The sequence below is a fragment of the Panulirus ornatus genome, chromosome 7, assembly GCF_036320965.1.
Source record: "Panulirus ornatus isolate Po-2019 chromosome 7, ASM3632096v1, whole genome shotgun sequence".
Classification (NCBI taxonomy): domain Eukaryota; kingdom Metazoa; phylum Arthropoda; class Malacostraca; order Decapoda; family Palinuridae; genus Panulirus; species Panulirus ornatus.
Genome location: NC_092230.1, coordinates 28,237,523 through 28,265,522, shown reverse-complemented (window position 1 = coordinate 28,265,522; position 28,000 = coordinate 28,237,523). Strand labels below are relative to the sequence as shown.

Here is a 28,000-nt window from a genome sequence, read left to right as displayed (position 1 = left end):
GAAACACAATTTTTTATTCACATATATGTATAATATTCTCATAAGATTGTTTATATGATATAAAGAAAGGTAGTGGTTAACATCCTTAGATATGCTCATGCACATTTTTTTTTTTTATTATACTTTGTCGCTGTCTCCCGCGTTTGCGAGGTAGTGCAAGGAAACAGACGAAAGAAATGGCCCAACCCCCCCCCATACACATGTATATACATACGTCCACACACGCAAATATACATACCTACACAGCTTTCCATGGTTTACCCCAGACGCTTCACATGCCTTGATTCAATCCACTGACAGCACGTCAACCCCGGTATACCACATCGCTCCAATTCACTCTATTCCTTACCCTCCTTTCACCCTCCTGCATGTTCAGGCCCCGATCACACAAAATCTTTTTCACTCCATCTTTCCACCTCCAATTTGGTCTCCCTCTTCTCCTCGTTCCCTCCACCTCCGACACATATATCCTCTTGGTCAATCTTTCCTCACTCATTCTCTCCATGTGCCCAAACCACTTCAAAACACCCTCTTCTGCTCTCTCAACCACGCTCTTTTTATTTCCACACATCTCTCTTACCCTTACATTACTCACTCGATCAAACCACCTCACACCACACATTGTCCTCAAACATCTCATTTCTAGCACATCCATCCTCCTGCGCACAACTCTATCCATAGCCCACGCCTCGCAACCATACAACATTGTTGGAACCACTATTCCTTCAAACATACCCATTTTTGCTTTCCGAGATAATGTTCTCGACTTCCACACATGTGCTCATGCACATTGCTGGAACAAATTATTTGTGGTGATAACATCAGGCATCCTAACACAGGTTACTGGAGCATGTCATACATGATGAATACAATTGCCAGGCACCTTGCATGGGTTTGTAAAACACAAAACAGCTATGTTCAAATAAGATTTAAAATTCATAGTATATTGTTACTTATAATTTAATGTGTTCACAAAAACCAATATGTGACTCAAAACATTTGAATACATGATTGTGTATGAGCTATATATTCCTAAACATTGGGTTACATAGTTATCAAAGTTGTTCACCATATTTCACTAGAAATCATTAGTTAGAATATTATTTGAATCATGATTTCTCAAGAATGAAGATACGACCCATTTGAGGAAAGGTACTCAAAAAATGCAAGCCATATTATTTTGAACGAAATATGCAAATTAGGATTCAAGCTTAAAGCCTCTTATTTATGTAAGGAACTGATTAGGTGCTCAAGGAATTATTTTGCATGGTTTAAAACCTAAGATTAAAGCAACAAAGTGTTACCACCAAATCTATTCTTGGCATTCCTAAAACTTTGTATGAAGCCTTTTAGGGTATCAATTCTTCCCATCTCCTCAGGTGTTTTCCTCATTAGCATATACAGGTTATATGTCTATTAGAAATCCCTGAACACCTGCTAGCAACTGATGACATCTGCAGGTGATCACTGACATCTACAGGCAACTTATCACTGACCTGTGACATCAACAATGTACCAAATGAAGATTAGGGAAGTCCAACTAATAGCCCATGATTAGTTAAGTTTTGGCCCACAGATGAGTTTGTTCATTATGAAAAATAGATAGTGATAACATCAATAATAGTAGATGAAACTAGGGATATGTAAAGGAGTGAAAGGTATCAAGGAAAGTTATGCTCAAGTGTGTGGTTGAAGTATATGGTATGCAAAAGGTGGGACATAGACATCTGACAAGGGTAATGAGAGGTGTAATGAGAATGTTAAACTGATATTGAAAGGGAAAAGGAAGTGAACGGTTCATATTCATTGGAAAGAAGTGTGAATGACTGAGGAGTGTACAAGAGAAGGTGTTGAAAGTTAAAGAGAAATGCATGAGAGATGAAACTGACGGCAAATGAAAGATGGAGAAAGAGTATCAGTGAACCTCAGAGAGATAAACAAAATGTTCTGGAAGATGAAAAATGTAAGAAGAAAAGAACTAATGGACTGAAAAAAGAGGAGAGGGAAAGGGTAAGTGGTAACAGGAAGAGAAAAGTGGAAAAGAGATGAGTGAGTGTATTGAAGAACTGCTGAGTGTTCAAGATGATAGGGAAGCAAATGTGGTACATTTGGGACAAGGTGGCATGAGAGTGTCATGACAAATGGGATGGCAAAGAGAGAGGATGTAGCAGAAGTCACATGCAAAGTGATATGTTGTAAAGTATTTGGAGTAGTTGGGACTTCAGGTAAGGTTGTTGTGGATTGATTAGTCGGGCTGTCTGACACATGGATGGCCTAAGGTTAAATACCTGAGAACTGTCAGAGTAAATGGAAAGTGCCCTTATATAAAGTCTTTTGGTACAAAAATGACTTTGAAGTACAGAAATATGTTAAGTATAACCATAAAGGTGTGTGTAAGAGAGATGTGTTTGAAAGGATGGTGTCATGCCAAAAACAGCTAATTGGGGAGAAGTAATGTGGTTTCATGTGGGGTACAGAGTGTGTGGATCAAGTGTTTGCTTCACAGAATGTAAGTGAAAAATCCTTTAAGAAGATGTGTGACTTGTATGTGCCATTTATTGATTTGAAATGAGAGGGTGATATTGTTCATAGAGCAGGTGAATGGGAGGAGCAATGTGGTTTCAGGAGAAGTTAAGATTGTATAAACTAGGTGTTTGCTTGGAGACAGCATGTTAGAGATACTTGAAGACATGTAGAATTTATGGATCTGATAGGGCTAAAAGGGGTCCCTTATGGAAGGTACTTCTGAAATAATAGTATATGCAAAGTAACAGAATAGAGTGAAGAGTTTTACTGAGAGAGAGAGAGAGAGAGAGAGAGAGAGAGAGAGAGAGAGAGAGAGAGAGAGAGAGAGAGAGAGAGAGAGGAAAGTGTGTGAATAGGAAAAAAGGTGGGGTGAGTAGTTACCGAATTCCAGTAAGGATGGGTCTTCATCAAAGATATGTGGTCACAATGGTTGTTTAATATGCTTCTGGACAGGGCAGTGAAGGATTTAATATATGAGTCCTGCAGTAAGTGGCATTCTGCAATATGCTAGAGGTAAGGATGCTTGGGAGGTATATCAAATGCTTCTGCATGGCATAAATCTGGTTATAGACTCAAGAGAAAAACTCAAGAGGGTAGTCAGAGTTTCAGCGGGTGTGTAAAGAAGAGAGTTGAAAGTTGATTGAAAACTTGTGATGCCTGCACTGCAGCATAGTTATTGGGAGAAAAAGAAGAATTAATAGAAATATTGTTTGGGAAATATCAAAAACTGCCATTTAGTTGCATGGCCAAAATCATAAACTGTGACTCCCAACAACAAACAACTGAATTATAAACAACAATGACAGTTGTTATATATTACAAATGATTGTAAAATGACTAATTTATTATCATTTTTACTGTAATAACTATTTATTTATTCATTTTCAATATCTATTGTTTATATGTATACTAACTGTAGGGAGGCATGTTTATATTCATACTCTGTGATGCAGAAAGACTAGCAAAGTAGAGGGCAGTGCTTTTAATCACTCAAACATAAATAGCTTTCAGAAGCTGATATAGCACAACAGTGACAACAGAGCAAGTGGTCCCCAAGTGTCAGCCATGTAACACAAGAAATTCACACAGAGAAGTAAAACATCTGGATTAAGTTCCATGTTCCATGCCAAAAGGTGAAGTTTTTCCTAAAGCTAAAATGCAATTAAGAGGTTAAACCTTTTAATAGAGCACATGATTTATGCAATATCTGTGCTGAGTTATGAAAATTAGGCCATTAATATCTTTAGGTGCTAGGAAATAACTATCTACAGTTTCATGAATGTTTGATTATGATTTTTCAAGTTATAAACAAGCTTTTGTTGCAGGTTATAGTGTGACTCCTGGCATGACAAGTAGACAATGTACAGATGAAAAGACCAGTGGATGATGGATGAACAGACGGAAGGCAGTGATGGCCAATGAAGCAGACTCCAAGTGTCTGGATAGCTAAGCAGATGGCACTGAAGTTAAGGTAATGAAGTGCAGCAATATGTAAGGGGGGAGGGTGAGACAGAAGTTTGAATGTGAGTTTAAACTGGAAGGACATGAAGAAAGTGGAGTAGTTTAGGTACCTGGAAGTGTACGTGGCAGCAGATGTAACTATGGGGGCTTAAGTGAGTCACAGGATGGAAAGAGTTAAAGCCCTGAACACATCAAAGAGCAGGTTGGAGGAAAGGCAATTGTTTCATAGAAAAAAGATAGATATGCCTGAATGTACAATAGTTTCAAAAGAATTGTATGAATATGAGTCGGGCCTTAAAGAAGGTGGATATGCTGCAAAAGAAATGCCTGATGGTGACAACTGGCATGAGATGTGTTTATCATACTAGAAATGATCATCTGATAAAATTGTAACTGCAAGCTTAGTCTGACTAATAGAGCTGATCATGGAGGGTCAAATTGGTTTGGACATATTGAGAGGTTGAGTGAACAGACCGATAAAGAGGATCTGTGTGTCAGAAGTAGAGTGAGAAAGGGGGAGAAAGCTAAGAAAGAGATGGAATGAGGTAGTAAATGAAGCATGGGTATGTTTATAAATGAATAATCAGGATGCAAAAACTTTGTGCTGAATAAAATGAAAAAAGATGATGTACTATATGGGGAGGTAGGATGTAGCAAACAGGCTGAACTGTGGAATATAAAGTGGTTAAGGTAAACCATTAAGTAATCTGTGGGGCTTGGCTGTGGATGTGAAACTCTAATTTCATTGCATTATGCATAACAGCTTGAGACTGGATGTGCATAAAAATAAGGACATTGTTCATGTTTCTGATGCTACCTTGTAAAGGCATAAAAGAGAGTTAGGTATATAAAAGAAAAACTAATAATCATATACTTTTTCATGCCTAATTGCCCTTCCCACCGTAGCAAGGTAGTGTCAGGAACAAACAAGGAATGGCCTAACTTGCATATATCCAGTCTCTAGCTGTCAAGTATAATGTACTGAAAGCAGAGCCTAAAGTAGAATGAAATGATAAGAAACTGAAGAAATGAATGTAGCTATCAAGACTATAATATAAATATTGGCTACTGGGTGAGCCTTGAACTAGATAATAGAAAAATATAATAATGGTGCAAGTTACAATTGCTACCTCTAATGTCTGACTACAGTGACTACATGAACATACACACAACAGTGATTAACAGAAACATACACACCACAAAGACTACAGGATCATATACACTACAGTGACTAAAGGGACATACACACTTAAGTGTTACATGTATTTTCTCTGTGCATTTTCACCCTATGGCTGCAGAGGGTTCCATAAATTACCATTCATCATTACCAAAGTTTCTAATATCATCATTGTTATCATTATTATTATATTATTTTCATACACTTTTGTCATTTTCCACATTAGCGAGGAAGCGTTAAGAACAGAGGACTGAGCCTTAGAGGGAATATCCTCACATGGCCCCATTCTCTGTTCCTTCTTTCCAGCACCCCGCTCCCTCTCCTTTTAGTTACCTTTTACAGCAGGCAAGGAATACGTGGGAAGTATTTTTCTCCCCTATCCCCAAGGATAATTATTATTATTATCATTATTATTATTATCATTATTATTATTATTATTATCATTATTATTATTATTATTATTATTATTATTATTATTATTATTATTATTATTATTATTATCATTATTATTATTATTATCATTATTATCATTATTATTATCATTACTATCATTATCATTATTACTATCATTATCATTATTATTTGTTTGCCCCAGACGCTTCGCATGCCCTGGTTCAATCCATTGACAGGGGTGGCAACAGGAATGGATGAAGGCAGCAATTATGAATATGTACATGTGTATATATGTATATGTCTGTGTATGTATATTTATGTATATGATGAAATGTTTAGGTATGTATATGTGCATGTGTGGGCGTTATGTATATACATGTGTTTGTGGGTGGGTTGGGCCATTCTTCGTCTGTTTCCTTGCTCTACCTCACTAACATGGGAGATGGTGATTAAGTATAATAGATAAATAAAATGATTATTATCATTATCATTATTGATATTATTATCATTATGATCATCACTAGCATTATGATTATTATCATTGTTACAATGACTACAGAAAGATGCACACCACAGTGTATACAGGAATAACAATATTACAATTTACTACACTACACGTTTAACAAAATGGTTCAAGTTCAAACTAGAGTTACATTCAAATTGAGAAGGTAAGGCAAAAAAAATGCAAACAGAAAATCTTCAGATTAGTGGAAGTAGAAACATAATTGTTGCTGAATCATCCCATCAGAAATGTCAAATGCCAATCATGTGTTAGATGAAAAATGTGAACTAGAAATTAATGAAGTTATAAATACTATGAAGTTCACTAATATGAGTAATCTATCTTAGCACAAAAGTAGAAGATATGGCATATATGATGGAAGTAAACAATAAAGCACATCCCAAAGAACCATAATAAAGAAATGAAAACATATAAAAAAGTTTAGGGCAAAAGAGATAAAAGACATATGGTGCAAGTTAGAAGCGACAGTGGCCGATAACATTGATGGACATCCTCCTAATACTGGAGACATTGAATGCAGCACATATATAGTCCCCTAGTGTGTGTCATACTGAGGGACACCCAAGTGGCTCCTGTGCTGATGGAGAGACACCATCATTTAGTTTTTACTGTCCATATTGTTTTTCTTGTTATTGATATTGTTGAAATTGTTGTTACTGTCTGCATTGTTGCTCTTATTAATGCTTCAGCTACCAGGAATGTCATCATTCTTGCTGTCTCTGTCCTCATACCTTCTGATAGTTCATTTTTAATACTGTTGTTTTTGTTACTATTCCCACATTCAGTAATTCTAGACTGTTGTTGTTCCCATTCTCATTTCACTTCTAACTATACTCATTTTTGCTCTTACTACTTCTCTTGTCATTCCCATTTCTCGTTGTGGAGGTCTGCCTTGGACATAGTCCCTAACCCTCTAATTCATAACTCTGACCTTCGGGGCATCATCAACAATGACTTCATTACTGCCATCCTTCATTATCTTGCAGGGTCCGGGGTAGGCTTCCTGTACCACCTCCTCTTCTGCCAAGTAAGAAAGTTAGATTACCACAGTATCTTTCTGAAGAAGACACATAAGATTACAGATGGCCAAGAAAACTGCTATAAACTAATTGGATCATTTGACCACTATGACCTGTTGAGCTCTGTCTCCATAATGTACCACAATATATTAGACTTATATGTCTGTCAGATTTTCTTTATGATGATATGCTTTTTTCAAACACAACTGCTTCTCCTTCTATTGTGAGGTAACATCAGGAACAGATGAATGGCAACCTCATTTGTAAACATTCACTTTCTAACTGTCATGTATTATGCACTGAAACCTGATCCCTACCTTCCACAGCCAAGTTTTAAAGACTGTTCCATGATCTATCTTGACCTCATCAAAAACCCTGCAGTGGTTGTCCAATTGCACTCCTTTGACCCAGGTAACTCTTTTCTTTCTGCCTCACCAAAATGTGCACTACTGGCGTTCTGTCCACAAACATATAATCTCTCCTTGTCAGACATAACACTTGACAACTCTTAACTCACAACTCATTCTTCCTAACTCCTAAATCTTTGTACAGTGAATGCTATGCATTAGCCCTGCCTTTTGGCGAAATGTAGAAGCAATAGATAGAAGTAGTAGGTAGGATAATCAGACAGGAGCATTAGGAAGAACAAACAGGTTCCTCATGGTACCTCATTTGATGGGTTTACCTGGTGGCAGTACTTCCATGGTGCCTTACCTGACAGGTTCATCTGATGTCAGAACTTGAGTCTCACCTCACCTGATAAGTTCCGGCTGCGATCATAGTCCTGGGCACATTTGAGGGCATTATCATTTATGTAGTTGCAGCCATCAGTACCACACAACGGCCTGTACATGCGGTTCATGGCACATCCTTCCACACTGCGAAAGTTGGTGTTTGTTTCATGCCGGCAGGTACAGCTTGCATATCCTGTGATCAGGAAAAGGAACTTAGATGTACCCCTCAAAATATGGCTTTCTATTCATTCATTCAACCTTATCCTGCAATGGGACTAATATGCCTCTCCTCATCTACTTTCCATCTATACATTCAACCTTACTACCATTCAAACAACACAGTAAGGTACTCATGTGATTTCAAGACTCAAACCAAAGTCCAGAAAGAGTGATAAGAAAGAAACAGCAACTAGTCTGACACAATTCATTTACCAGAAGTCAGGACATGCAACAACTGTTAGTTCTTCATACAGTATAGGAAATAATCCCAGTATGTCTCTTTGTTCAATGAGAGGATGTATCCAGTGGATTCTGCACTCCTTTTTTTTTTTTTCTTAGATACAAGAGGTACAGGGCTTTCAAACACTGCCTGTGATCCATCTCCTGTTGAAGAGTATACACTGGTGAGCTGTGTCTAGGCACGATTAGGCACTGGAGGTATCACAACTCCAGCACCAGACTGTGGCCATCCACAGCGAGAATCCTGACAGTGTGAAAGAGGCCTACTGGACCTTTTTGAAAATGCCTTCCTTAGTGGAAGTTTGGGAGCTGCTACAAAGCTTTATTTCTAGAGGCTGAAAACAGCACTCCAGCGGCTAATCTAGAGAAACAATAAGTTTATTTCTCTAGTTACACTTGTAAAGCCTAAAATAGCACTCAGGTTATTCTGTAGAGGAATTACAAGGGTGTGGCTGTAAATAACTAATTTTGATCTTTCTAATCTCATTGAGGCCATTGTTTTTGTCAATGAATTCAAATTCTATTTAGAATAGTGATATTACAGAAATTTACTAAACAAGTGCAAAAGAAGAATATAATGATGTCACCTGGTTAAAACAGTCTACAACAAGTTCAAGTACAGTAGTCTAAGGCCTACTTCCACATGCAGAAGAAAATCTTCTAACAAGTACTTGGCCCTTTGTTCTATAAACTGTACCATCCTGGCACCAAGTGACTTACTGTTGAAATTAGATTCAGTTTTCACCAATTGCTCTATAGAGATAATTACTTATGAGAGATTGCAAGGTCTTCTGTATCTGCAGGGGAGAAAGCCCCTTGGAAAAGGTCCTATTTTACAAGAAGCAGGTGGCTTTATCCATAGTGGACCTCTGTGCTGGCTACCCAGATCTGCAGGGGAGAAAGTGCCTTGGAAAAGGTCCTATTTTACAAGAAGCAGGTGGCTTTATCCATAGTGAACATCTGAGTTGGCTACCTAGATCTGACCACTACCTCCTAGCATGGAATATAGAGCCAATGTGTTCTCACAATTCAGTACATACACACAGGCAAATGCACTTTCATGTACACTCTACCATGCATATTGGCAATTACTTATTTTGTGTCCAGTGAAATGCTGCTTCATGTTGATTTCTGTCATGTGTAACAATCTACATCATGCTAACTTCATCACTGTAGCAGTTGCACTTGTCTGACTCTTATGACCTTCATGTCTTAAACACTAATTTCTTTGTTAACAAAGTGTTCATCTAAATACAATGTATGTAAAACTATTACAACAATACCTAGCTGGCATCTTTCTTTAGTGGTGTCATTAATCTTTCTGGTATATAAGTTATAAGTGATGTACAGTAATTTTCCACTTACCAACCAGCAGGAGCACCAGGATGATTGGTAGATTCTTCATTTTGCTTCTGCATGAAAAAAAAATGAGTTTACATTAATATTCTAAATATAATATAAAGTGGGATATATCGGTTCCAGATAAAACATTCAAATTCCTTTATCCATCGTATTTCATAAGCATCAGAGTATAACGTTACATCTGATTTCTTTCTCCTATGCACATGATTTTAATTTCTCATTAAATATCCTCAAACCCATTTCCTTACATTTCATAATCATAATCTAGTGTTCCCTGTGCATTACATAGGGATCTCCTTATGATAACAATATCATCAGCATATCCTGTTTGTCTGGTAACAGGTGGCAGTTTCTCCTCTGCAATAATATCAGTTTTTTCATACTTTTTTTCAATTTCCTGGAACAGTAAAGTAGTTTCAGGAACAAATGAACAATGGCCTCATTTTCTTACATCCTTTTAGTAGCTGTTATGTAAAATGCACCAAAATCAGAACCCCCTCATCAACAGCCATATTCGACATCAACATTCCATGATTTCACCATATTCTTTGTATTCCCTGGTTCTGCCCAGTGACAGCACATTACCCCATGTATACCACACTATCCAATTTGATCGATCTCATGCATGCCTCCCACCCTCCTGGATGTTCAGGCATTACTAACACAAAGCCTCTTTCTCTTCATCTATGATTGAGAAAAAAAACAACCATGGGGCTATATAGAGAAAGAATACTTCCCACATATTCCCTGTGTGTCACAGAAGGAGACTAAAAAATGGAGGGCTGAAAATCCTTCCGTTCTGTTTAATTTTCCAACAGAAGTAACAAAGAAGGGTCTAATTGAGGATTTTTTCCTCTACGGCTAAGTCATCTGTTCTTGACGCTACCTTGCTGATGCAGGAAATGACAAATATGTATCAAAAAGAAAATTATATGGAAGGGTATTGATTGAGAGGGTAAATGGCACGTACAGAGCATCAGACTGGGGAAGAGCAGTGTGGTTTCAGAAGTGGTAGAGGATGTGTGGATCAGGTGTTTGCTTTGAAGAATGTATGTGACAAATACTTAGAAAAACAGATGGATTTGTATGTAGCATTTATGGATCTAGAGAAGGAATAAGTTGGGGTTAATAGAGATGCTTTGTGGAAGGTTTTAAGAGCACATGGTGTGGGACGTAAGTTGCTAGAAGCAGTGAAAGGTTTTTACCAAGGATGTAAGATGTATACGAGTAGAAAGAGAGGAAAGTGAATGTCGGTTTGTGGCAGGGGTGCATGATGTCTCTGTGGCTGTTTAATTTGTTTATGGATAGGGTAGTTAGGGAGGTGAATGCAAGAGTTTTGGAGACAGGGGCAAGTTTGAAGTCTGTTGTGGATGAGGGGGCTTGGAAAGTGAGTCAGATGTTGTTCACTGATGATACAGCACTGGTGGCTGATTCGGATGAGAAACTGCAGAGGTTGGTGACTGAGTTTGGGAAAGTGTGTGAGGGAAGAAAGCTGAGAGTAAATGTGAATAAGAGCAAGGTTATTAGATTCAGTAGAATGGAGGGACAAGTTAATTGGGAGGAAAGTTTGAATGGAGAAAAACTGGAGGAAGTGAAGTGTTTTAGATATCTGTGAGTAGACTTAGCAGCAGATGGAAACATGGAAGCAGAAGTGAGTCATGGGGTGGGGAAGGGGGAGAAGGTTCGGGGAGTGTTGAATAATGAGTGGAAAGGGAGAACATTTATCTTGGAGAGCAAAAATGGGTATGTTTGAAGGAGTAGTGGTTCTAACAATGTTATATGGTTGCGAGATATGGGTTATGGACAGGGTTGTGCAGAGGAGGGTGGATGTGTTGGAAATGAAATGTTTGAGGGCAGTATGTGGTGTGAGTGTCGTGTGAGGTGGTTTGATCGAGTAAGTGATGTAAGGGCAAGAGAGATGTGTGGTAATAAAAACAAGTGTGGTTGAGACAGCAGAAGAGGGTGTGTTGAAATGGGTTGGACACATGGGGAGAATGAGTGAGCAAAGATTGACAAAGAGGATATATGTGTCAGAGGTGGAAGGAAGAAGGAGAAGCAGGAGACCAAATTGGAGGTGGAAGGACACAGTGAAAAAGATTTTAAGCAATCGGGACCTGAACATACAGGAGAGTGAAAGGCGTGCAAGGAATAGAGTGAATTGGAATGATGTCGTCTAACGGGGTCGACGTGCTGTCAATGGATTGAACCAGGATATGTGAAGCATTTTGGGTAAACCATGGAAAGCTTTGTGGAGCCTGGATGTGAAAAGGGAGCTGTGGTTTCGGTGCATTACACATGACAGCTAGAGACAGTGTGAACGAATGTGGCCTTTTTGTCTTTTCCTGGCGCTACCTGGCAGGATGGAGGTAGGGGGTGCTATTTCCTGTGTGGTGGGGTGGCGATGGGAATGGATGAAGGCAGCAAGTGTGAATATGTGCACGTGTATATATGTATATGTGTATGTATATGTATGTATACATTGAAATATATATACATACACATGTATATACATGGATAGGGGAGAAAGAATACTTCCCACGTATTCCCTGCGTGTCGTAGAAGGCGACTAAAAGGGGAGGGAGCGGGGGGCTGGAAATCCTCCCCTCTCGTTTTTTTTTTTTTAATTTTCCAAAAGAAGGAACAGAGAATTGGGCCAGGTGAGGGTATTCCCTCAAGGCCCAGTTCTCTGTTCTTAACGCTACCTCGCTAATGCGGGAAATGGCGAATAGTTTGAAAGAAAGAAAAGATGTATATACATAAACGCCCACAAAAGCACATATACATACCTACACATTTCAACGTATACATACATATACATACACAGACATATACATATATACACATGTACATATTCATACTTGCTACCTTCATCCATTTCCGTTACCATCCCGCCACGCATGAAACAGCACCCTCCCTCCCCCCGCGTGCGCTTGAGGAAGCGCTAGGTAAGGACAACAAAGGCCACATTCGTTCAGATTCAGTCGCTAGCTGTCATGTGTGATGCACACAAACCACAGCTCCCTTTCCACATCCTGGCCCCACAAAAGTTTCCATGGTTTACCCAAGACGCTTCACATGCCCTGGTTCAATCCATTCACAGCAAGTCGACCCCGGTATACCACATCGTTCCAATTCACTTTATTCCTTGCGCGCCTTTCACCCTCCTGTATGTTCAGGCCACAATCGCTCAAAATCTTTTTCACTCCATCCTTCCACCCCCAATTTGATCTCCCACTTCTAACTCCCTCCACCTCTGACACACACACAGCCTCTTTGTCAATCTCTCCTCACTCATTCTCTCCATGTGACCAAACCATTTCAATATATATATATATATATATATATATATATATATATATATATATATATATATATATATATATATATATATATATATATTATATATATATATATATATATATTATATATATATATATATATATATACATATATATATATATATATATATGTTCATTATTTTTTACCATAGTCGCTGTCTCCCGCGTTAGCGAAGTAGCACAAGGAAACAGACGAAAGAATGGACCACCCCACCCACATACACATGCATATACATAATCGCCCACACATACACATATACATGCCTATACATTCAACGTATACATACATATACATACAGAGACATATACATATATACACATGTACATATTCAAACTTGCTGCCTTCATCCAGTCTCATCGCCACCCCGCCACACATGAAACAGCACCCCCCCCCCCCCCCCCGCACGAGTTAGTGCTAGGTTAACACAACAAAGGCCACATTCGTTCACATTCAGTTTCTAGCTGTCACGTGTAATGCACCTAAACCACAGCTCCCTTTCCACATCCACGCCCCACAAAACTTTCCATGGTTTATCCCAGATGCTTCATATGCCCTGGTTCAATCCACTAACAACACGTCGACACCGGTATACCACATCGTTCCAATTCACTCTATTCCTTCCGCGCCTTTCATCCTCCTGTGTGTTTAGGCCCCAATCGCTCAAAATCTTTTTCACTCCATCCTTCCACCTCCAGTTTGGTCTTCCACTTCCTTGTTCCCTCTACCTCTGATACATATGTCCTGTTTGTCAATTTTTCCTTGCCCATTCCTTCTATGTGACCAAACCATTTCAATACACCCTCTTCTGCTCTCTCAACCACACTCTTTATTAGCACACTTCTCTCATACCTATTCATTACTTACTCACACCTCACACCACATATTGTCCTCAAACATTTCATTTCCAACACATCCACCCTTCTTTGCACAACCCTATCTATAGTCCATGCCTCACAACCATATATTATTGTTGGAACCACTACTCCTTCAAACATACCCATTTTTGCTCTCCGAGATAACGTTCTCGCCTTTCACAAATTCTTCAACGCTCCCAGAACCTTCGCCCCCCTCCCCCACTCTATGACTTACTACCGCTTCCATGGTTCCATCCGCTGCCAAGTCTACTCCCAGATATCTAAAACTCTTCACTTCCTCCAGTTTTTCTCCATTCAAACTTACCTCCCGATTAACTTGTCCCTCCACCCTACTGAATCTAATAACCATGCTCGTATTCACATTAATCTCAACTTTTTCCTCCCACACACTTTACCAAACTCAGTCAACAACCTCTGCAGTTTCTCCCCCGAATCAGCCACCACAGATGTATCATCAGCGAACAACATCTGACTCACTTTCCAAGCCCTCTCATCCACAACAGGCGTGGGCTATAGATAGAGTTGCGCGGAGGAGGGTGGATGTGTTGGAAATGAGATGTTTGAGGACAATATGTGGTGTGAGGTGGTTTGATTGAGTAAGTAATGAAAGGGTAAGAGAGATGTGTGGTAATAAAAAGAGTGTGGTTGAGAGAGCAGAAGAGGGTGTATTGAAATAGTTTGGTCACATGGAAAGAATGAGTGAGGAAAGATTGACAAAGAAGATATATGTGTCAGAGGTGGAGGGAGCGAGGAGAAGTGGGAGACCAGATTGGAGGTGGAAGGATGGAGTGAAAAAGATTTTGAGCTATCGGGGCTTGAACATACAGGAGGGTGAAAGGCGTGCAAGGAATAGAGTGAACTGGAACGATGTGGTATACCGGGGTCGACGTGCTTTCAATGGATTGAACCATGGAAAGTTTTGTGGGGCTGGATGTGAAAAGGGAGATGTGATTTCGGTGCATTGCACATGATAGCTAGAGACTGAGTGTGAACGAATGTGGCCTTTGTTGTCGTTTCCTGGCGCTACCTTTGCGCGCACCCGGGGGGAAGGGGGTGTCATTTCATGTGTGGCGGGGTGGCGATGGGAATGAATAAAGGCAGACGGTATGAATTATGTACATATGTGTATATATGTATATGTCTGTGTATATATATATATATATATATATATATATATATATATATATATATATATATATATATATATATATATTCGTTGAGATGTGTAGGTATGTATATTTGCGTTTGGACGTGTCTGCATATACATGTGTATGTGGGTGGGTTGGGCCATTCTTTCGTCTGTTTCCCTGCGCTACCTCGCTGACACGGGAGACAGCGACAAAGCAAAATAGATAAATGAATATATATATATATATATATATATATATATATATATATATATATATATATATATACATATATATATATATATGAAAACGAAGGGAGCCATGGAGGCGGGAGTGAGCCGTACGGTGGGGGAGGCGATGAAGCTTCTAGGAGCACAGAAGAATGTGTGGATAGAGAGAACGTTATGTGTGAGGGCGGAAATGAGTATGTTTGAAGGTACAGTAGTCCCGAACAATACTATATGGTTGCGAGGCGTGAGCTATAGATAAAGTTAGGCAGTGGAGGGTGGATGTGTTGGAAATGAGAAGTTTGAGGATAATGTGTGGTGTGAGGTGGTTTGACTGATAAGTAGTGAAAGGGTAAGAGAGATGTGTGGTAATAAAAAGAGTGTGGTTGAAAGAATAGAAGGGAGTGTGCTGAAATGATTTGAACATATGGAGAGAATGAGAGATGATAGGTTGACAAAGAGGATTTACGTGTGAGATGTGGAGGAAACAAGGGGAAGCGGGAGACCAAACTGGAGATGGAAGGATAGAATGAAAGAGATTTTGAGTGTCTGTGACCTGAACATGCAGGAGAGTAATAGGTTGCACGGGATACAGTGAATTTTGGAACGATTAAGTATCCTAGGGTCGACGTACTGTCATTGGATTGAACCAGGGCATGTGAAGCGTCTGGGGTAAACCATGGAAAGTCTGTGCGGCCTGCATGTGGATAGGGAGCTGTGGTTTCGGTGCATTACACATGATAGCTAGAGACTGAGTGTGAGCGGCTGTGGCCTTTCTTCATCTGTTTCTGGAGCTACTTTGCTAATGCGGGAGACAGCGATAGAGTACGAAGAGAATATATATATATACATATATACATAGGGGAGAAAGAATACTTCCCACGTATTCCCTGCGTGTCGTAGAAGGCGACTAAAAGGGAAGGGAGCGGGGGGCTGGAAATCCTCCCCTCTCGTTTTTTTTTTTTTTTTTTTTTCTAAAAGAAGGAACAGAGAAGGGGGCCAGGTGAGGGTATTCCCTCAAAGGCCCAGTCCTCTGTTCTTAACGCTACCTCGCTATCGCGGGAAATGGCGAATAGTATGAAAATATATATATATATATATATATATATATATATATATATATATATATATATATATATATATATATATATATATATATATATATATATATATATATTACTCCCAAGAGTAATAAAGGCAGACAGTATGAATTATGTACATGTGTATATATGTCTATGTCTGTGTGTGAATATATATGTGTACATTGAGATGTATAGGTATGCATATTTGCGTGTGTGGACGTTTATGTATATGCATGTGTATGGGGGTGGGTTGGGCCATTTCTTTCGTCTGTTTCCTTGCGCTGCCTCGCAAACGCGGGAGACAGCGACAAAGCAAAATAAATGAATAAATAAATAAATAAATAAATTTATTAAAAAAGGGGGTGACTGTATTGTTGACTGGTTGGTAAGGTTATTTAATGTATGTATGACTCACGGTGAGGTGCCTGAGGATTGGCGGAATAAGTGCATAGTGCCATTGTACAAAGGCAAAGGGGATAAGAGTGAGTGCTCAAATTACAGAGGTATAAGTTTGTTGAGTATTCCTGGTAAATTATATGGGAGGGTATTGATTGAGAGGGTGAAGGCATGTACAGAGCATCAGATTGGGGAAGAGCAGTGTGGCAGTGTGGTTTCAGAAGTGGTAGAGGATGTGTGGATCAGGTGTTTGCTTTGAAGAATGTATGTGAGAAATACTTAGAAAAGCAAATGGATTTGTATGTAGCATTTATGGATCTGGAGAAGGCATATGATAGAGTTGATAGAGATGCTCTGTGGAAGGTATTAAGAAAATATGGTGTGGGAGGCAAGTTGTTAGAAGCAGTGAAAGTTTTTATCGAGGATGTAAGGCATGTGTACGTGTAGGAAGAGAGGAAAGTGATTGGTTCTCAGTGAATGTAGGTTTGCGGCAGGGGTGTGTGATGTCTCCATGGTTGTTTAATTTGTTTATGGATGGGGTTGTTAGGGAGGTGAATGCAAGAGTTTTGGAAAGAGGGGCAAGTATGAAGTCTGTTGGGGATGAGAGAGCTTGGGAAGTGAGTCAGTTGTTGTTCGCTGATGATACAGCGCTGGTGGCTGATTCATGTGAGAAACTGCAGAAGCTGGTGACTGAGTTTGGTAAAGTGTGTGAAAGAAGAAAGTTAAGAGTAAATGTGAATAAGAGCAAGGTTATTAGGTACAGTAGGGTTGAGGGTCAAGTCAATTGGGAGGTAAGTTTGAATGGAGAAAAACTGGAGGAAGTGAAGTGTTTTAGATATCTGGGAGTGGATCTGGCAGCGGATGGAACCATGGAAGCGGAAGTGGATCATAGGGTGGGGGAGGGGGCGAAAATTCTGGGAGCCTTGAAGAATGTGTGGAAGTCGAGAACATTATCTCGAAAAGCAAAAATGGGTATGTTTGAAGGAATAGTGGTTCCAACAATGTTGTATGGTTGCGAGGCGTGGGCTATGGATAGAGTTGTGCGCAGGAGGATGGATGTGCTGGAAATGAGATGTTTGAGGACAATGTGTGGTGTGAGGTGGTTTGATCGAGTAAGTAACGTAAGGGTAAGAGAGATGTGTGGAAATAAAAAGAGCGTGGTTGAGAGAGCAGAAGAGGGTGTTTTGAAATGGTTTGGGCACATGGAGAGAATGAGTGAGGAAAGATTGACCAAGAGGATATATGTGTCGGAGGTGGAGGGAACGAGGAGAAGAGGGAGACCAAATTGGAGGTGGAAAGATGGAGTGAAAAAGATTTTGTGTGATCGGGGCCTGAACATGCAGGAGGGTGAAAGGAGGGCAAGAATAGAGTGAATTGGAGCGATGTGGTATACCGGGGTTGACGTGCTGTCAGTGGATTGAATCTGGGCATGTGAAGCGTCTGGGGTAAACCATGGAAAGCTGTGTAGGTATGTATATTTGCGTGTGTGGACGTATGTATATACATGTGTATGGGGGTGGGTTGGGCCATTTCTTTCGTCTGTTTCCTTGCGCTACCTCGCGAACGCGGGAGACAGCGACAAAGCAAAAAAAATAAATAAATAAAAAAAAAGAAAAAAAAAAAATATATATATATATATATATATATATATATATATATATATATATATATATATATATATATATATATTTCTTTCATACTATTCGCCATTTCCCGCGTTAGCGAGGTAGCGTTAAGAACAGAGGACTGGACCTTTGAGGGAATATCCTCACCTGGCCCCCTTCTCAGTTCCTTCTTCTGGAAAATAAAAAAAAGAAAATAACTAGAGAGGGAAACTGCAGAAGCTGGTGACTGAGTTTAGTAAAGCGTGTGAAAGAAGAAAGCTGAGAGTAAATGTGAATAAGAGCAAGGTTGTTAGGTACAGTAGGGTTGAGGGTCGAGTCAATTTGGAGGTAAGTTTGAAAGGAAAACAAACTGGAGGAAGTGAAGTGTTTTAGATATCTGGGAGTGGATTTAACAGCGGATGGAACCATGGAAGCGAAAATGAGTCACAGGGTGGGGGAGGGGGCGAAAGTTCTGAGAGCATTGAAAAATGTGTGGAAGGCGGGAACATTTTCTCGGAAAGCAAAAATGGGTATGTTTGAAGTAATAGTGGTTCCAAAAATGTTATATTATTGCAAGGCGTGGGCTATAGATAGGGTTGTGCGGAGGAGGGTGGATGTGTTGGAAATGAGATGTGTGAGGACAATATGTGGTGTGAGGTGGTTTGATCGAGTGAGTAATGAAAGATTAAGAGAGATGTGTGGTAATAAAAAGAGTGTGGTTGAGAGAGCAGAAGAGGGTGTTTTGAAATGGTTTGGTCGTATGGAGAAAATAAGTGAGGAAAGATTGACAAAGAGGATATATGTGTCAGAGGTGGAGGGAACTAGGAGAAGTGGGAGACCAAATTGGAGGTGGAAAGATGGAGTGAAAAAGATTTTGAGTGATAGGGGCCTGAACATGGAGGGTGAAAGGCGGGCAAGGAATAGAGTGAATTGGAACGATGTGGTATACCGGGGTCAACGTGCTGTCAATGGATTGAACCAGGGCATGTGAAGCGTCTGGGGTAAACCATGGAAGGTTCTGTGGGGCCTGGATGTGGAAAGGGAGCTGTGGTTTCGGTGCATTATACATGACAGCTAGAGACTGAGTGTGAATGAATGTGATCTTTGTTGTCTTTTCCTAGCTACCTCGCACACATGCGGGGGGAGGGGGTTGTTATTTCATGTGTGGCGGGGTGGCGATGGGAATGAATAAAGGCAGACAGTATGAATTATGTACATATGTATATATGTATATGTCTGTGTGTGTATATATATGTATATGTTGAGATGTATAGGTATGTATATGTGCGTGTGTGGAAGTGTATGTGTATACATGTGTATGTGGGTGGGTTGGGCCATCCTTTCGTCTGTTTCCTTGCGCTATCTCGCTAACGCGGGAGACAGCGACAAAGTATAAATATATATATATATATATATATATATATATATATATATATATATATATATATATATATATATATATATATATAACACGCATATGTATAATTTCAATCACACAGCTCCAATATCGTAACAGGTGTTATGCAGGTGGCCAGGTGTGGGTACTGTGGACGTTCGTTTCAGACTCTAGTGATTAATTATTAATGAATCTATGTGTCCATGTTTTTTCATACCAATCTCTCTCTCTCTCTCTCTCTCTCTCTCTCTCTCTCTCTCTCTCTCTCTCTCTCTCTCATGCAGTTAGCGTCATGCCCTAGCATTGTTCCATGATGGAATGTTGTTCTAGGTTACTATAGAATGCAGGGACTGTCGCCCTGAGTGGGTGTTATATGCATGCGAGAATGTGTTATTGTTCCAAGGGAGGGCGGAAAAATTGTTGCTGTGTGTAATACAGGAGCGACACTATGCACAGGTCAGCAGCTACGCACTTGCTTATACATAGTCATCATAAATCATGCTAGTAAACAACATGGGGGGGAAGAAGGACGAATCATGATTAGAACTTATCAGGTCCTCACTGGATCAAGCGGTGGTGACGTGGAATATTTCTTAGCGAGGAGCCAATACGCTATGACATACAATAGACCTTTAGCAAGAGATAATAGTTAGAGATGTGATAATACACTTCCAGGATAATGAAGAAGAGGAGCAAATACCGAAGCATATGTGGAAATATATACTGAAATCTTAAGAGAATGTCCTAGAGAAAGGAGATGGCTTGGAATTGGACTACACGTGTGTTAAAACCACCTCCTCGTTTACACAAAGTGAGAATCACAATGTTACACAACCTTACGAGCCCTGACGCATCTAACAATACATATGTTACATAACCTTGCCCACCCACCAACACTCACATTACACAATCTTACCCACCTTCCCATACACACTTATACAAAGTTACCCACCCACCAACGCACACACTTGTACAATCTTTCCCAAGCTCCAACTTTCACGACATGAAACCTTCCTTGCCCGCCTTCCAGTAAACATACAACCTTACCCACCCTGCAACACACTTACTCATGTTACTGTATCCCCCCACCAACACTTAACATTATACACACTCATCTAACTTTACACATACGCATTTACAACCTTATCCAACCTCCAGCACACACACACCTATACAACCTTGTCCACCCTCCAAAACGCACACACACACACACACACAAACTTGTAAAAACTTGCCCACTTTAAACACATACTTATACAAACTTATCCATCTTCCATCGCACTGTAATCACCCACCAACACACATACATCCTTAACTTTACCCCCCCCCCCCGGAACATATACAAAATTATTCACCCCCTCGCCAACACGCATACAGTCTTACTCAACAACCATCACACATACAACCTTACCTGCCTCTCACCCTGGGAACATATACAATCTTATTCATCCTCTAGCCAACACGCATACAATCCTACTCATCAACCAACACACATACAACCTTACCTGCCTCCCACCCTGAGAACATATACAATCTTATTCACCCTCTAGCCAACACGCATACAATCTTACTCAGCAACAAACACACATGCAACCTTACCCATCAACCAACACACATACAACTTACCCAACCACCAACACACATACATCCTTATCCACCCACCAACACACAACCCTACCCACCCACCAACACATATACAACCTTACCCACCCGCCAACACACACAACTCCTCCACCAACACACATACAGCCTACCCACTCACCAACACACTTAGAGTTTTACTCATTCACCAACACACACACACACACACACACACACACACACACACACACACACAGCCTTACCACCCACCAACACATTTACAACCTTACTCATCCACCAACACATACAACCTTACCCATCACCAGCACATATAACCTTACCCACCCACCAGTACACATACAACCTTACGCGGACGCACTGACACATACGTACACTTATACACTTACACCCTACTCGCCCTCCCATCACACACTTATAAAACCTTACCCACCCTCTAACTCATCTTATATATTATAACCTTACCCACCCACCTACTTACGAAACCTAACCCATCCTCTAATTCATACGCAACCTTACCCACCCAACAAAACAGACACACACACACACACACACACACACACACACACACACACACACACACAACAATACCTATAAACCAACACGTTCACTCCTCCACCCATACAGGAGACTATCAATTATACATGCATCTGATTCCGTCGCAGTAGCAGCCCCCGCACCCACCAAAGTTACACCTGTATAATAACCTATTACGTACATACTGTGTAGGGAGTCAACCGATCACCGGCCACCACTTTAAAACTGACTGCGTTGCCTCAAGCGTGAACATAGATCTAAACATCGGCTTTAGTACCAACTAATCTCGGTTAGTGAGACTAGGTAACAATTTACTTCTTTAAATGTACACAATATATTGTAATACAAGGATGTGAACATAAATGTATGAATTTTCAGACAAAAAAAATCCAGTTGTAATTGATTCACGCGAAGAAAAAAAAAAAAAAGAGGAGGGGTGAGGCGGGTGTGTGGGTGGGACTGCAGGTCATGAACCTAGATCAAAGAGAGGAAGGGATGTGGAGCGTTTGGGCCACACAACCCTTGCGTCACCACGCTATCTCCATGTCTCATTCTGGGACACAACACATGTTTATCTCTAGTGGCTCGCCACAGAGGAAATATAAGGGGAAACAGGTGGATCCAAGGACTGCTGTGCGTATCTCATACAATAGATTGTGGCAATGTGGATGATGTTATCAAGATATACAGAGTGCGGTGAAGACAGTCCTGTTAATGATTTTAAAAAGTGCGTATGAATCATCACCGGAAAGATGAGTTTATATTGGCAGTGAGTAAGCAATAGTTCTTGCATCTGAAAAGATGATTATATATGTTATACTCATGAAAACATCCACAATAATATAGTACATGGAAAAAAATAGCAGACTTTGAGATATCCGAACGAAATGCTATTAACTTATGGTTATTGATGATGACATGAGAACAGAAATAGAAGCTATTACAGAAGCCATAAAGATACGCTGATAAAGAGGAAAAGATAAGAACGAAGATGCATTACACTGGCAGCCATCCATCTCAACACACACGAAACATGGCAGACATATATCAGCTATACACGAACTACTTCATAGATAATCCTATACATCTTTGTCATCGTTAGCTCCGTTGACACAGACGACATATAAAGATTGATATGAATACAGACGAGCTGTCAGACAACGAGTTCTATCGATCTGCCTACCTTACCGTTAACTTTCGACCCGTATCCGGTGTGTTATAGCGAAACTAGAACTACGTTGATCCAGCACTACTTTTCCACATCATACGCACTACTTTGATTCGAGTGGGACCAGCCGTCTTCACTTTTACCGCCTGTATACACACAAATCTTCCGGTACACCAGATCATAGTAATTCCTATCCCTGAAGCCTTCGACGGGAGTCAGGAAGCCGACCGGTTACACGCCCATTGTGTTGGGCAACAGGTCATAGGGCGTAGTATTGTATGCATGTCTATATGGAGGCAATTGAGCAGCAAGTGCTCACTGTCTCACTGTTACAGTATCGAGGGCTTGAAGGGTCTGAAGATGTGTTGAATCAGTGTTTGTAATGTTGTTGGTATGGATGGCGTAGAGAACGCACACGAAAAAGTTTAAAACATATATGTCCGGGTAGGCGAGGTTTTAGGTAGATAAATAACTGGCTAGGTGGAGTTCAAGTCTGAATTGAGAGGGCGGTTGTTTGATGCTTCTCAGGTCATATGCGTATATGTTTTCTCAAGTGATGTGTTTAAATCTAAGGGCAGGGGGATATATGAATGAGCTGCTGAAGTGTGGAGCAGGGGTAATCTTTTCATCTCTTTTTAGGGGGTTGTTAGATAGTTATGGAGTGGTTTGGATGGGAAGGGTCAAGTTAGGTGACAAAATAAACTGAGTGCCGAGTATGCTGAGGTGAGATTTTTCATTGTGTAGGTGATGAGTGCTCATGGTCGTCTATTTTGTGTGGTGAAGTATAGTCTAGGGTGGAACGGATGAAGTACTTTTAGAGGATACTAAAGTTCATGATGAACTATTTTTAGAGCTTTGACGAGTCTGCACTCTTTCGTCGACGGACGAAGGTATATGTTGACCCGCTAAGATGACTTTACTATTGGTGTAACCTCAAGTAGACGGAGTCTGGTAACATTCTCTCTCTCTCTCTCTCTCTCTCTCTCTCTCTCTCTCTCTCTCTCTCTCTCTCTCTTAGTATATATATATATATATATATATATATATATATATATATATATATATATATATATGTGTGTGTGTGTGTGTGTGTGTGTGTGTGTGTGTGTGTGTGTGTGTGTGTGATTACAATTCGTATTTTATGGGGTATGAATTTTTCATTCAAATCGCCTCGTCTTAATCTTATAACCAGGCACCCATTCATTAACCAACCCCCCCAAAAGGATAAAATGAACAAGTAACTTGGATGGAGGCTTGCTTAAGATTCGAACCCGTGCCCATCATAGAGATAGATGGCGACGGCAGCCACGAGACCACTACACTTCGGCGACTTGTGTGTATATGTGGAGAGGCCGGAAAACAGTAGGGGAGGTCAGAGAGGAGAGTCCACTGGCGTCATGAAAGCGGATATGAAGCCATGCTTTTACTACACCGCACTACAAAGTTTCCGGTCACACGGTGAAAGGAGTAACGTGAGGCAGAAGAGCAATACGTGCAGGGAGGTGTGCTGCACGAGCCGCCACGTTCCATTCATATAACAACTGCCACAATACAGTTTCCGGCTTTGCTATTCGAGTCCTTAGCGTCTCATTCTCATTTACTCGGGAATTTTGAAAGACAAAAGAAAAAATCTACACATTTCATAGGAACATGTTCCTGTTAGCCGAGCAATATGTGTCAGGAGAAAAAAAAGAAAAAGAATGGTTTGAGGTAAATGCATGACCAGAGCGTGTATTGTGTCGAAAAAACAATATATATAAATTCTGCAAAATACGTTTTTCATGTGTGAGAGACAATGTTGCCTTTATCAAGAGGAAAGTTGCAAATATGTGAACATCTCTCACACAGACCAGGGGACATGATTATGATACGGTGAGGTTTCTAGGTTAAAGTAATCTGAGACAGATATATACTGTCTCGAACACGAGAAAAACGGGGTAAAGGGAAACACGCAGTCGGAGAGACAGAGATACCCATATAAGTAAGAAGGAAAAGAAAAAACAGGCAGATACAGACACACGCACAGTATCACACAGTATCACACAGACAGACAGACAGACAGACAGACAGACACACACACACACACACACACACACACACACACACACATACAAGTATGTGTGTGTGTGTGTGTGTGTGTGTGTAGCGCGTGTTAAGCAACCACCGACCAGAGGTACTTCCCGGCTGGTTGTCTGGGGGTTTTAGTCATGGTGTCGCCGTCATCAAGCATTGCAGTGGCTGCGAGGTTCCCCTCCCTAGCCCAGGTTTTTTGTTTTTCCTCTCAGCCCTACATACACGCGGGTTTTACACACACACACACACATACACACACACACACACACACACCTCAACCATCACGATGCGTAATATAAAGAGGTTGAGGGTGTTGGGTGTGGGGTTAGGTTTTGGAGTAGAGAGAGAGAGAGAGAGAGAGAGAGAGAGAGAGAGAGAGAGAGAGAGGAGGAGGGGGGGGATGAAGGGGTTGAACTAGATCCATGCCCATTGTTTACCGTCGTCCGGCTCTGATCATTATCAGATCAAGCAAACAATTGTGAGCCTACATGTAGAGCACTGGGGGGTGACGACTGCGGCGAGCCAAACTCTTTAAACAAGGTCGACCCCGACATGTGATGACACCATCACCATCCACACACACACACACACACACACACACACCTCAGCACCATACCGGTCATCTGCCATATGCTCTCTACTGCAGCGCCCCACCAGTTGGCCTCACCCACACATATGCTCAACCACGTCTGTGCACAGTCATCCAACACTGTCAGTGTTATTATGGTCATCATCCTGGGGTATGCTCATCACGGCTGAGCAACTCTACATTCGTCATCCCACAAGCTTACCACACCTGTGAACCACCACACTCATCATCCCACATGCTCACCACACTTCTGATCCCACTTCCTCACCACACCTGTGCACCACCACACTCATCATTCCACATGCTCACCACACCTGTGCATCACCAAACTCATCATCCTACATGCTCACTACACATGTGCACCACCAAACTCATCTCACATGCTCACCACACCTGTGCACCATCGCACTCACCATCCCGTATGCTTACCACATCTCCACACTATCACACTCATCATCCCGCATTTTCACCACATCCGTGCATTACCTCACTCAAAATTCCTAATTCTCACCACAATCATCAACCACATGCAACATATTTCACCACATTCACCATCCCACATGTTCATCACAGCCATGCACTACCACGCTCACCATCCACAAGCTCACCACACCCATACACCGCCACACTCACCATCCCACATGCTCACCACACTTGTGCACCACCACACTCACCATCCCACATGCTCACCACACTTGTGCACCACCACACTCACCATCCCACATGCTCACCACACTTGTGCACCACCACACTCACCATCCCACATGCTCACCACACTTGTGCACCACCACACTCACCATCCCACATGCTCACCACACTTGTGCACCACCACACTCACCATCCCACATGCTCACCACACTTGTGCACCACCACACTCACCATCCCACATGCTCACCACTCCCGTCCACCACCACACTCACCATCCCACATGCTCACCACACTTGTGCACCACCACACTCACCATCCCACATGCTCACCACACTTGTGCACCACCACACTCACCATCCCACATGCTCACCACACTTGTGCACCACCACACTCACCATCCCACATGCTCACCACTCCCGTCCACCACCACACTCACCATCCCACATGCTCACCACACCCGTGCACCTCCGCACCATTCAGGTACGCACACCAACAATGTATTACACAATGCTGATTTCTCACTTCATAAACCAATCGAACAATGGGTTCAGCTTTGTCAGCTCAGGCTGTGGTCACCAGGGAAGAGCCGGGTCGCCTGATAGCGGTTCGAACCAATTGAACCGACAGTATGATTCCCATTTTCTCTCAGAACCTGGATTGTTTTCTTTTTTTTTTATTGCTATCCCTGAAACCAATAAGATTGCTGTTTACTTTAGCTACCTCTGCATGGAACCTTTGAGATGCTCATTTTCTTTGAACTATATGCCTTTTACCCATAAAATCCTCAAAATAGTTCCATTTATCTATGCCTGAGACCTACACGATTCCCATTTTCTTTACCCAACTTTTGCCGGAGCGCTGTGTGATTCCCATTTTCTTATTTAACTCCGCTTAGAAGCAACAAATTTGCCATTGCCTTTTAGATATCCTTGGATTCTCTTTACGCCTGGGTTCGTACATTTTTTAAAGTTAATTTAGATAAGAACACTTAATATAGTGATCGATTAAAAATGCTAATAGGAACATGCCTAGAGAAAAAGGTCAAATTTCTACCTACCTGTGAAAGTTCCACACGTAAGGTGGTGGAAAAAAATATTGGGCAATGAATATTGATCACCGAATGTCTATTTCTTTTTTTTTTTCATACTATTCGCCATTTCCCGCGTTAGCGAGGTAGCTTTAAAAACAGAGGACTGGGCCTTTGAGGGAATATCCTCATCTGGCCCCCTTCTCTGTTCCTTCATTGGGAAAAAAAAAAAAACAAGAGGGGAGGATTTCCAGCCCCCCGCTCCCTTCCCTTTTAGTCGCCTTCTACGACACGCAGGGAATACGTGGGAGGTCTTCTTTCTCCCCTTATCCCCAGGGATAAATTGATCACCGAATATGTTTATAACATGAAAAAAAATGAGTTACAACATATAAAGTTACAACATATTACTAAGGTCCAAATTTCCCTACACCTTCTCCTCATGTCATTCCCTTATTTCTAACACCGCAGTAAGGAAAGCAACACTCGCCGTAAGCGACTATCGTACTTACCACCTCACGATATCACCAACAAAACGTGAACAACGTTATAGTTTGTGCCTACGGGTCGACTTCCCGTTCCCTAGCCCTAGCGAGCGTTCACCTGCACTCTTACAGCTGTTGGCGACGCGACTGTCACTATATGTTCCCTGCGCCCGC

The 28,000-nt window shown here is 41.1% G+C and overlaps 1 protein-coding gene across 1 annotated transcript; it reads right to left on the bottom strand.

Moving 5' to 3' along the window:
- On the bottom strand, window positions 1–27,999 carry LOC139749473 (serine protease inhibitor dipetalogastin-like). The gene is made up of 4 exons (XM_071663379.1): window positions 27,854–27,999; window positions 9,658–9,704; window positions 7,856–8,026; window positions 1–7,100 (listed from the first exon to the last, which is right to left on the bottom strand). The coding sequence occupies exons 2-4, from the start codon at window positions 9,695–9,697 to the stop codon at window positions 6,994–6,996; spliced, it is 318 nt and encodes a 105-aa protein (XP_071519480.1). The 5' UTR covers window positions 9,698–9,704; window positions 27,854–27,999; the 3' UTR covers window positions 1–6,993.
- Between the last annotated feature and the right edge of the window lies 1 nt (window position 28,000).